At 44.7% G+C, this 13,016-nt stretch overlaps 1 protein-coding gene across 1 annotated transcript in view; it reads right to left on the bottom strand.

The window, feature by feature from the left end:
- SLC35F1 (solute carrier family 35 member F1) overlaps positions 1–12,100 on the bottom strand; it is a 467,572-nt gene extending 455,472 nt beyond the window's left edge. The window contains exon 1 of the mRNA XM_062187689.1: positions 11,922–12,100. Within this exon, the coding sequence (XP_062043673.1) occupies positions 11,922–12,100 (179 nt within the window). The remainder of the gene's footprint in view (positions 1–11,921) is intronic.
- Between the last annotated feature and the right edge of the window lie 916 nt (positions 12,101–13,016).

The raw sequence follows: 13,016 nt of genomic DNA, 5'->3' as shown, positions 1-13,016 counted from the left end.
GTTGCTGCATCAAATCACTCGTCCCATCCTGTGGACTCCTCTCCCCCATGCAAATCACTCCAAACACAAACACTTCTCTCCACCACCATTGTGGCCAGGCAGTTCAGTTTCCAGCATCTCTTCCTTCCCCTTCCCACTTCTCCCACAGTTCACTCTCCAACATCAGCCAGAGAGGGTTTTTTCAAAGCATTAACCAGATAATCCCTCTGCCTAACAACACCTTCAGTTTGCTCCCTTCTCACCTGGAATCGGCACCTGTCTCCCTTCCTGATCTCCTTCCCCAGCACCCTCACCTGCTTCTTGAATTCCAGCCTCCCTTTGCTTCGGTTCATTACATCTGCTACTTGCCTCATCTTAGTGCCTCTGCCTGGAATGCCCCACCTCCTGGCCCTCCGGTGGCCAGCTCATTCTGGTCATTCCAATCTTTTTTGAAATTGTGTATTTATTTAATTTACTTCAGAGATAGAGATAGAGATAGAGATAGAGATAGAGATAGAGATAGAGATAGAGATAGAGATAGAGATGGGGGGAGAGAGAGAGAGAGAGAGCGAGAGCGAGCGAGCTTGCAAGCTTGCCCAGGCCCAAGCCAGAAGATCTGAGAATCACATGTGGGTGGCAGAGACCCAACTATGTGGCCAATACCTGCTGCTTCCCAGGGTGTGCATCAGCAGGAAGTTGGAATTTGGAAGACTGCCAGGACTCAAAGCCAGGCATTCTGACACAGGATATGAGCTTCCCACATAGTGTCTTAACCACTAGATCAAATGCATGCCCTGGTTACTGTGGTCTTAGCTTCAATGTCAGGACATGGAAGGGTCTTTTCTATCTCTCCACATCAAAACGCACTTATTACCTCTCTGCCACACTGCCCCACTTCAATCCACTGCACAGGATGGGTCACTATTTGAAATCTTCCTTATGCATTTGTATGTTGTTTGCCCCCATACTATCTCCTCCATTAGAGTGGAGGCCTTTTTTCTGAATTGTCCCCTAAAGTATCCACAATATCTAAATTATGCCTCTACCTGGCTCAGGACTTACTCTGGAATGGTTGAGGGGCTGCTAGTCTGTGCTCTTTATAGCTTGAGATGAATCCATATTAGTGGTCCAGTCAATCTTGCTGGGCCACATGTAATCCTGAGCCACCCTCCTCTCAGACCTGGAATCTTGTTTTCCTCAACTGCATAAGGTCTGAAAGGGAGTACTCTCACTGCCTCTCTGCGCACTTTTCACTTCTGAAAAGTTTCCCTAACATTCCACAGGCATCTTTAGGTCAGGAGCCCCTGCTGAACTCCAGGCCATTTGGCTGAGGCCTTGATACTTAACGTGGCCTTTGTGAGGCTTACCCTACAAGCTACATGTCACCCTCTGGCAATATGGATATGCAGCACCATGATGAATACCAGTCTCATGACAAAGACCCATCCTCCAATCCATGATTAAATGAGCCTCCAGAATCCAGACTCACTGTCTACTCCCATTTCGATATCCAGCTAGGTTCAGTGCTTTTCAAATTTTCCATTATAAAATATCACTTGGTTTTCAAGATTGCAGACAATACTTTCGTAAAATACAATAAAAAATCAATTATGATAAAAATCAAATGGCACAAAACAAAAACTTAGCACATACATGGTCCTATTTTTTAATATTAGGACAAGAGCCATACAAGTGCTCTGTCAAACTGCTGTAGATATCTCTAAATTTCTTTCTTTCAATTTTTGTCTTTGTTGTGGTCTGGGTCCAAGGACCACACTCAGGTGGTTACGGCGCCCTCCTGGTTGTCTGTTCTGCTCACTCAGCACCCAAGGTCAGACCTGGTGAGCAGATCTCTTCTCTGGGGCAGCTTTTAAATACCCTTTCAACAAACAAATGTTGAAGTCCCACTATGTTCCAGGCACTGTTGTGTGTCACCCCCCAAATAATCTAATATTCCTTTCCCTGACCCTGGTCCAGATTCTGTCCCAGTCACCATTTTCCTCTTTACCCTGGCTGCCTCCATCCCATTTTGACTGCTGTCTCCTCTCACCTAAATGACTGCAGTGTCCTCACAGCTGATACTCACACTCCACTCCTTCCCCTCTCCACCTATCTTATTGATTTTGTCTAGAACAACATAGAACAACATGTTCAGGCCTGCCTCTGATTATGTTATTTTTCTATTCAAAGACTTAAAATAGTATGAATTATTGTTCTTCACAGAATGAACTCTAACAGCTTATTGGAACACCTAGGGCTTTCTATTATTTGACCTCATCCTAAAATTTTAGCCTAATGTACTCTACTGACATTTCCTCAATTCCTATCATATCACCAAGCTGGACACTCAATCTTTCCCCCAATCTCTGATTTCCAACATTGGCACATCTTCTCTCTTGCTTCTCCTTGTACATGCTCCTACCCTGCCTGTTTTTCAGCACAACTAAGGCAAATGCCAACCAGATGCCTCCTGTCCTGTTCCCAGCACAGCATTAACTCTACCTTCTTTGTGGTCTTATAAAAGCACTAAGCTATGTGGCCACATAAACTTCTTTTACTACATAGAAAAGATAATAATAATATTTATTATTAAGAGAATAACATAATGTGTTATAATATTAAATTTATGTTTTATAATGCAAAATTCAAGAACTCAAGTCAGGGGCTAAATGATAGCGTTAACTCAAGTGTTCATTAGATTGTATCAAGATATATAATAAACTATCCAGTCTTTCCACCAACCCAGGATCATGAGCCTCACATTTTAAATCTCTTCTACCTGCAACACACAAACACATGCCCAAACCCCCAAACAATTGCCTATGCATTGTCATCACACAAATATTTTCAGAAAACTCTATTTTCTTTCATAAGATGGCAATCATCTTGATAGGTTCAGCCTGAACACCAAGAAGGGATTCAAATTTGTTCTCCCTATTCTTCCAACACCCTGGAGTTAGATGGGCATTAATGGCTGCTTCTCATTTGATTTTTTAATGTCCTACATGAATCAAACCCAACTGTATTCAACAAGAAAGGCCTACTGCTTGAATCTGTGTACACTTCATGTAATTTTACTGTGGGTCCAATCTTCTTTTTGAGCAGCTTTCCTAAAAGTGAAGCAGCCAAATTATGGGAATTTTGATTAGATCAGTTTCAAAATCTAACCAATTTTGTTACCTTTTTTTTTTCTAGTTTATTTAAATTGCCTCTTGGTGAGTTAGATTGAAAGGGGAGCAAGGGGCAGACATTTGACATAGTAGTTGGGATGTTGCTTGGGACACACACATTCCATATCAGAATGCCTTGGGGTAGTGTCTTGATTCTGCTCCCAATTCTAGTATTTCTGCTAATGTGACCCTGGGAGACAGCAGGTGATAGTTCAAGTGGTTGGATCCCTGCCACACTTGTGGGAGACCTGGACTGAGTTCCAGAGTCCTGGCTTCAGCCACCCAGGCACAGCTGATGGGAATGAACCATTGGATAAAAGACTGCACTCTCTCTCCCCCATCCCCTTTCAAATAAATAATTTAGAAAGCATCATTTATAGAAAGGGAAGGGAAGGGGAGGGAGGTGAATGGAGGGGAGGGGAGGGGAGGGGAAGGGAGGGGAAAGGAAGGGAAGGGAAGGGAAGGGAGGAGAGGAAAAGAGCGGAGAGGAGAGGAGAGAGAAAAAAGAAAAGAAAAGAAAAGAAAAGAAAAGAAAAGAAAAGAAAAGAGAAAAGGAAGGAAGGAGGGAGGGAGGGAAGAAGGGAGGGAGGGGAAGAAGAGAATATTAGCTCCACCACAGGCACCCAGATGCCAGCCTGTGGCTCCTGGTTCACCACTGTAATCCAGCAATGCTCAACATAGAGTACACACTCAACAAATACTGAATCCAAATTTGACTGTATGAATGAAACAGTGAACAATGGACAGATATTTGTCCAATACGATTTAGAGCAGAGTACTTCATGCCTCCTCAGAGTCAGGTATGACAACAAATGGTAGCCCTGTCAATCTAAATCTAGATATAATATACATGATTTGGTTTTTAAAATCTATTAGGTGTTCATGCAGTTGTAGTGGGTTTCCCTAATTAATTTGTATAAAATGGAAGGCAGTCTGAATGGGTGGCTTATAATTTTGGAACTTGCAAAATTACACATAAGACATTTTTAAAAATCATCATATACATTTAAGTAAATATTCTTGAGGAAAAGTTTAGAATTTAAATTTAATAAAAACAATATTTTTTAAATTGAATAATAGTCTAATTAAATTACACTCACTTTGCCAATGATTAAGGTCTGACATTTTCCTAAGAAAATATTTTCTAAATCATATTTATTTTTATTAGTCACCTTGACACTTCTAATGGAATTTCTTCTTAGCTATTGTACATTCCTGCTATGCCTGTATAAGAACAACAAAGAGTTTAATGGGGATTTCATAGGAAACAATTTATTCACATGATTCCGGTATCTAGATATTTGGAAGCATCAAGGTAGGCATGACATATAACAATTCAGATTATGAATTTTAATGTTTCAAATCCCTAGTTAGGTTTCTTTTTTAAAGATTCTTAAAAGTTATGTATTTGAGAGGCAGAGAGATGCAATAAGAGAAACATAGAGACAGAGCTCCCATATATTGGTTCATTCCCCCAAATGCCTGCAATGGCCCAGGCTAAGATCAGCAGAAACCAGGAGCCAAATTCAATCCAGATCTCCCATGTGAGTGGCAGAAACTCAAGTATTTGAGTCCTCACCACTGTCTTCCTGGGTCTGCATCAGCAGGAAGCTGGAGTCAGGGGTGGAGCCAAGTCTCAAACGCTCTGATACGGGACGTGGGTGTCTTCACCAGTGTCTTAACTTTGACCTCAAGTGCCCATACTCCAACTAGATTTTGAGTTCCCTCAATCCAAGAACTTTTTGCCACATATTCTTCCAGAATAAGGCTCAGTATATAGAAATTGCTTAAGAATAAGTGAATATGTACTTTTATATGTCGAAACATTTACATCACGTCTATGAGAGTTGAACTTCCTAAGCAAACTTCCTTAGAAACATAATCAAGAGGCCAGCATGGTACAGTGGGTTAAGCCATGGCTTAGGACATGCAGATCCCATTTTGGAATGCTGGTTCAAGTCCTAGCTGCTCCACTCTGACAGCTCCTTGATAATGCACCTGGGAAAGCAGAGGAAGATGGCGCAAGTGCTTTGACCCCTGCCACCCACCCATGTAGAAGACATGGATGCAGTTCTGGGCTCCTGGCTCGGACTTGGTCCAGATCAGACTGTTGCAGTCATTTGGAGAGTGAGCCAGTGGATGGAATCTCTGTGTCTCTCTCTCTTTTTCTGTCTCTCTTTTTCCCACTTCTCTTCCTTTCAAATAAGGAAAATAAATCTTTAAAAAGAGAAACATAATCAAGAATGAGTATGTTTGAACAATGTACTGTGAGTGTTCATTGTCCTGAACTCAAATGAATAAGAAAGCTAACCTAAAACCCCGTGGTGGTACTTTCACATTCTGCATTATAGTTTTATGAGAAATGGCAACTAAATAATAAATCATCTCTTTCATTAAGTAACTCTAGAACTACATGGGCAGCCTGCTCAATTTCCTATACCAGTTACTTCTACAGCAGTGTACAGTATAAAAATAGATATCTATTATGATGGCTCAACAGCAAGAAAGGATTTTGAGAAAGTAAAAGGTCAAAGAAAAATTACATCAAGACACATCCATTTTGTTACACATTAATTATTTGGAAATACATCACCTTTATCCAAGATAACCATATACTCCTTTTCTGTGAGCATTCATTTTTCCACCCACTATCCATAAACACAAGTGTACTGCCTGAAATTTTATTTTTATAAATGGGTCTTTTTAGTTAAAAACAAATGTGCTGTTCAGACATCCTGTATTTACTATTGATTTTAGAAATGTCTGTTTTCAATCACACCACCCATTTTCATTTGGAATATTTTGTATCAATTATGCTTACTAGTAGCTGATCTCCTCTTTTCATTTTGACATCTGTTAGAAGGAGCAACTTGTAGAAAAGCCTCACTGTCAATTTCTCATTTGATAAAAAAATGATCATTTAAATTATATGTTTTCATCAACTGACCTAATACCAACTTCAGGCAGAACCCTATTTCTTAGCAGCTATTCGACTGGTTCACAATGTACTGGCCACTTTCTTAATAACTCAGAAAGGCTATACATACACATTTTGTCACCTTATATGGTAAGTTTTCCACCCACATACTGATTTCATTGAGGCTACCAGCCTTCCTATGTATCATCCTTAGTGCTCTTTAATTTACAATTCAGAAAATTTCCAGAAATTTCAAAATTAATAAAATAAATGTAAATTGAAAGTTAGTATCTAGGCCGGCGCCACGGCTCACTAGGCTAATCCTCCACCGATGGCGCCGGCACTCCGGGTTCTGGTCCCGGTTGGGGCGCCAGATTCTGTCCCAGTTGCTCCTCTTCCAGTCCAGCTCTCTGCTGTGGCCCGGGAAAGCAGTGGAGCATGGCCCAAGTCCTTGGGCCCTGCACCCGCATGGGAGACCATGAGAGGCACCTGGCTCCTGGCTTCGGACTGGCGCGCCAACCGCAGCGGCCATTGCGGGGTGAACCAATGGAAAAGGAAGACCTTTCTGTCTGTCTCTCTCTCTCACTATCCACTCTGCCTGTCCAAAATATAAAAAAAAAAAAAAATTAAAAAAAAAGTTAGTGTCAAGTCAAATAAGTGGATGGAGCAGGGTCACTAGTGGTTCTGTTTTAATGCTTAAACATCTCCACTCTATGACTCAAAAAGGCAGAAATCTCTTTCTAAATTGACACAATCCAATACATCTATGTCTTACTGGGAAGAAAACGGTCAAGGCTAGAGATTCACAGATGTGTGTGTGTGTGTGTGTGTGTTTTCCTAGTAGGTTTATTTATTTGAAACACAGGGTGAGAGTGTGAGAGAGAATCTTCCATCCACTGGTTCACTCTGCAAATGGCCCCAACAGCAAGGTCCAGACAGGAGCCAGGAACCAGAAACTCCATGCTGGTCTCCCACATAGGCTGTAAGGGCCCAGGTCCCTAATCCATCTTCCGATGCCTTCCCAGGCTCATTAGCAATAAGCTGGATCAGAAGCAGAAGAGCCAGGGCTCAAACTAACACTCAAATATAAGATGCCAGCATCACAAGTAGTGGTTTAACCCATGGTGCCACAATACCAGCCCCAATTCACCATTATTTTTGCTTAGGGCTGGAAATACAATATTCAAACAGGAACAGGTAAATACACAGGCAGAACACAAACAAGCTTTCACTCATTTTACAAAAATATTTCACTAATTATTTTAAAGGAGAAAATTTTCATGCACTTTATGGATCAGTATCTACTCCTATATGTTGCTTTAAAGAAAAAAAAAGATTTATTTATCTGAAAGTCAGAGTTACAGAGAGAGAGAAGAAGAGACAGAGAGAAAGATCTTCCACCCACTGGTTCACTTCCCAAATGGCCACAATGGCTAAGAATGTGCCAGGTGGACACCAGGAGCCATGAGCTTCATCTGGGTCTCCTAGGCTAGGGGGTTGAGGAAGGGGAGTGCCCCAGGCACTTAGGCCATCCTCCACTGCCATCCTAGGCCATCAGTAGACAACTGGATTAGAAGTGGAGTAGCCAGGACATGAATGAGCATCGCAGGCAGCAACTTTACCTGCTATGCCACAATACCAGCCCCAATATTCACTCCTATGTTTCTAAAAAATATGCTTAATCAGCAATCTCTGTGAGATCTTCTGTTGCCCCTGAAGTACTTTCTTTTTATCATATCTTTTTTTCTATGTTAGGGTAATAAGTGCCACTCCACACACAAAAATAAATAAATAAGTAAATAAGAGTTTCTCATATTTTTTTCCTTTTGTGAATCAATGCATTACTGCACATCTTTGGAAATTAAATAAGCAGTAATTACTATGCATTTACATTTTGTATTTCTTGTATCCCATTGCCAAAACAATTACTTTAAAATTTTTGCTTATTTATTTGAGAGACAGAGAGAGAGCATTCCCATCTACTGGTTCACTTCCTAAATGTCCAGATCTGGACCAGCAGCTGGTAACATAATTCAGATTTCCCATGTGAATGGCAGCAATCCAATTACTTGAACCATCACCACTGCCTCCCAGGGTCAGCACTGATGGAAGCTGGAGTCAAGAAACAAAGGTATAACAAGACCTGCTTCCCGCACATGGGCTCTCTCTCCAGAACTCTCTCTCCTTCTCCTTCAACCTCTCTGTTGATCTCTCTCTCAACACCCCACCCTCACTTCTTCATCCCTTCCCTCTGGCCTATTGGATTTCCCCCCTCAATAAACCTTTTTCCTTAAAAAGTACTCTTACATGGAACTGGGGCATCTTAACTGCTAGGTTAAACATCCATCCCACCAAAACAATCTTGATAGGACAAGAGAAAGAATGTGACCTGTCCCATCAACTGATTTTAAAAAATTACCTAGAATCTCCTCTTTCACCAGTGTCTTAGATACTATTATAATCTAATCTAATTGCTTCACAGAAAGGGAGTCAGTCAACAAAATGCCCCAACTGTCATTAACAAAATGCAGTAATTCAACACCACAGGGAGCGGATATGGAGCTACACCAAGGAAATAAAATTATGCAGTACAATATGAGGCAATTCCATTAAGGTAACACTGCATTTGCATTCTAAGTTTCTTGAAAGAAAGTTCCTTTAATTAATTATTAATCAGTATTTCTATCTTGAACTCTCTCTAGGTAGACAGGATAGAGACAGCATATATGATTGCATTTCTTCCTCTGGGTTGGCAAGTAAGTGTGACCAAAGGCAAGCAATTCACCAGACTTGCCTGGTTCAAGGTTTAATATTTCTGGTCCCATTGCACCAGCCTACCTCTCAGCAACCCTCTTTTAGGATGCTAATAGCTGATGGTGGTACAGTGCCCCCATGCAGTCACTGAAAAGACCACCCCAGGTAGCTCACAGTACTAGAATGCTGCTGACTGTATATCTGCATGCCAAAAGTTGAAGACATACTTTTTATATTGGCTCCTTAGTCTTAGATTAGGAATTACTTTCTTCTAAGAGTTAAGTTGCTACACACTGGGGATAGATGGATGGAAACAGCTGAAGACAATGAGTAGATAGGGCAATGTAAGTGAAGGAAACAGAAGGAGAAGGAGGAAGAGAAAGAGGCAAGAAAAAAAGGGGGGGGGGGGGGAGGAAACAGTAAGATCTTGAGTTTCCAGAAAACAAAGAAGCTTATGAATTGGCCCGAGTAGGGCTGCCTAATAGACCTTCCAACACACTGTGAGTGTTCACACCACAGGAGAGCTACATGTCAATACTAGCAAAGGATCTCTACAATTCCATACTATCTGGAATAGGCTTGTATTTAGAATTTCATAGCTCTGCAGCCATTGCCAATGCTCTCTCTTAGTGACACATCATGGCATAAAAGCCAAGCCCATTAGCATGCTAAAGAAATTACTGTGGGGCTGGTCCTCTGCCTGTAGTGCTGGCATCCCATATGGGTGCCGGTTCTAGTCCCAGCTGCTCCTCTTCCAATCCAGCTCTCTGCTATGGCCTGGAAAGGCAGTGGAGGATGGCCCAAGCACTTCGGCCCCTGCACCCACATGGGTGACCTGGGAGAAGCTCCTGCCTCCTGGCTTCTGGTCAGCGTAGCTATTTGAGGAGTGAAACAGAGGATGGAAGACCTTTCTCTCTGTCTCTCCCTCTCACTGTCTGTAACTCTACCTCTCAAGTAAATAAAATCTTAAAAAAATTATTGCATTGAGAATTTAAAAATGTATGTCCATTGTTTTCAGTCTCCTTACCAAAGATACTCTTCAAAGACATAGCTTATCTTTACCCTTTAAGAAGGAGAAAAAGCCACTCAGCCAACACAAAACAGAACAGTGAAAATTCTGCTGAACTTTGAAAAATAAACCATTTTTTGTAATTCAACCTAAAAGCTATAACCCTAGAGTTCATAGATGTACCTAAGACAAAATGTCTTAGACCCACCTAAGTCTGGGTTTCTCCTCTGTGCATTAGGAACAGTACAACTCATGCCACAGACCACGGAAGATTTTGGATCACACAAAGTTTTACCCATGATGTTTCAGTATTTCACTTTATTTGCCCATATTGCTCCCATAGACTCACATTAGACAATGAAAATGAGCTGAATAAGTGAATTTGTGTAGTGTTTTCTTCAGTATTACGTAATTCTTAAAACCATGGTAAGGTGGGTAAGTCCAATATTATCCAACATAATTTACAGATAAAGAACCAGGACCCAGAAATAAATGGTTCTGCTGCCAGCCACAAGAGCTGGCTAGGAGCACAGGAATGACGACCACCTCATTCTCCTCATGCCTAACAGTGATTTTGTTATTCTGGATGAAGGTTCGTCATATATTAAGAAATACCTGATAATTAAGCAGAGATAAATGAACTGCTATACTAAGGATTTTTCCTAGTTTGTAAGAAAAATCAATAATTAAAAACATATATAGTTTAAAAATTTAAATAGCCTATGCCAAGGCATCTGCAATTAAAAAATAAAACCACAAAGAACCCATACAATATTTACTGAGCCTTCATCATCTTGACTTAGTCTGCTAATTTCAAATGCAGTATTTTTGGAAGCTGTTCTAAGCTACAAACGGAAGATCTGACTTTCTATCAACAACTCACGTCTCTCTTCAGAGTGAATTTCTTCTTGCTCGATAATAAATGGAAACATATAAGTCAGCTAATATGCACATTCAATCTTCACACGGAATTCTTGAACAGTTTGGAATTTGATATCACACAATTAAACCATGCTCCCTAAATAAGGATACTTTCCAAGCTTCTATTTTTGTATATATTTTTGTGCTCCTTCTAGAGCTATAGACTCCTGACAGTTCAATGTGAATTCCTTAGAGGAACCTCTGCTACCCCAAAAGTGCCACACAGAAACCTGTATGAACACAGCAACCGGAAGCGTTACCCCTACAGATGCATCGAAAAGCACTCACGCACCTAAATAAAAACACATCACCCATTCGCTTTGTGATTTGTGTGTGTGTGTGTGTGTCAAGTCATCAATCCTTTCCAGTTACTTAAGTAGAAAAGGTCGCTTTGACATCACAGCTGAGTCGGGGTGCCAGAGGGACCCCCATTTCACATTACCCCAGGTCCTCATCCTAAGATGCCTGGGTGGGTTCTTGGCGGATTCACCACGCGAATTCCGGCAGTGGAGGCGCCAGCGACCCGCGAGCGCCTTCCCCCGCTTTAGCCAGCTTCGGAATAGCCCGGCGCCTCCTTCACGCAACATTTCGCACTTTGCGTGGGTCTGGTCCAGGCCTTAGCCTCCCTTTCCAGAGTCAGAGCGGCTACTGGGGCGCCCGGCAGGCAAGGTGGGTTCCCCTCCCACCGCCCGGGATGCAGCTGCGACCCCATCCCCTGCAGGGGGGCCGTAGGCGCCGGGGCGGGGCAGGCAGCAGCAAGAGGCCGGCGACTTCCACCCTATCTGCGCAGCCCCGCGCCTTCCCGCCTCCGCCCCGTCCCGGGTCCCCTGAGCACAGAACTGGGGTACGAATGGGAAAGGGAAGTGAAACGAAACGTGTGCATGAGGGCGCGAGTGCGGGCACACAGCGGGCAGCCTGGGACGAAAATCCCCGCCTCTCCGCGAACTCGTTCCTTGGACCAGCCCGCAGCTCCGCACCCCAGGGCTCCAGCGCCGGGACAAAGCTATCACGGCCTCTTAGGGAAGGCAGGGCGCGTTCCCCGAGCTGCTCCGTCTCCCACGACACCGACCCAATCCCAAAGGACACAGGGCCGTCCGAGGGGCAGGGGGAGCCCCGGGGCCGGGCGCCCGCAGTCCCGGGCCCCCGCTTCTCGCCGGGCGCCGCTGCTCACCTGTTCAGCACTTTGCGGATCCTCTGGCGCACGCCGGCCCGGGAGGAAGCGGACAGGCTCCCGCCGCCGCCACCGCTGCCCTCGGCTGGCAGGTTCTCGATGGTGGTCACCACATGGTTCGGTGGGGCTGGCGGCGGCGGCGGCTGCAGCTGCTGCTGCGGCGGTTCGGGGGGGATCATCGCGGCGGAGGCGGCAACGCTGTGGTGATCAGAACGCAGCCGGGCGCATCGTGCGCCAGCTCTGGGCCCGGGAACGCGCAGAGGACCCGGCAGAACGGCCCGGCCCGGGAGGCGGTGCTGCCTGCGAAGCGGCGAGGCGGGGAGGCACCCGCGGCTACGACTGCCGCCGCCCAGCCCACCACTCACTCTCCAGTCCCAGGGCGCGCAGATCTCGCTCTGGCGCCGGTGCAGCCGCTGCCTCCCCGCCCTGGCTCTTTCTGAGCCGCGTCCCCAAGTCCTGGCACGCCCCGCAAAGTGGCTGCGACGGGTGTCGCGCGGGAGCGCAGAGCTGCCGATCAGCTCTGGGAGCCCTGCGGAGAGAGGGGATGGGCCCCCTGGCTTCGCCTCGTCTCAGCACACCCAGGTCTGCCTTCACCTCAGCTTGTGCACCACTCGTAGCGGAGCTGCCGTCTGTGTCTCACCGAGTGAGAGACCAAGAGTGAACGTCCACAGCCGGGTGGGGGCGCAGCGGTGGCGGCGGGGGACAAGGGCGGGAGCCCTGCGAGCTCCGCTCTCGCCAGAGGGCGCTCCGTGGTGCCTTATCGCCCCCAACCCCTAATCCGCTGTCCACAGAGGCCCACAGTCTGGGTGCTGGTGACTGCTTTGGCTTGGGGTTTGAGTGGTGTGTTTTTTTTTGTTTTTGTTTTTGTTTTTGTTTTTTTTTTTTTGGATGTAGCTGAGAATAGACAGTCTCTGGAGTTGGAGGGGACCCTTCGCTCTTGGCGAGGCTCCACGGAATCTAGCACCATTCGCCCAGGACAGCAGCAGGACCCTCCAAGACAGGTGCTGACCACAGATGAGAAACCAAATTGAACGTACTAGATACGAACCCTGAGTTCACCATAGTGCGCCTGGAGGAAGGGGCATGGCAAACAGC

Source organism: Lepus europaeus, chromosome 3 (assembly GCF_033115175.1).
Source record: "Lepus europaeus isolate LE1 chromosome 3, mLepTim1.pri, whole genome shotgun sequence".
NCBI lineage: Eukaryota > Metazoa > Chordata > Mammalia > Lagomorpha > Leporidae > Lepus > Lepus europaeus.
The sequence above is the reverse complement of the archived record's forward strand: the minus strand, read 5'-3'. Positions and strand labels throughout refer to the sequence as shown.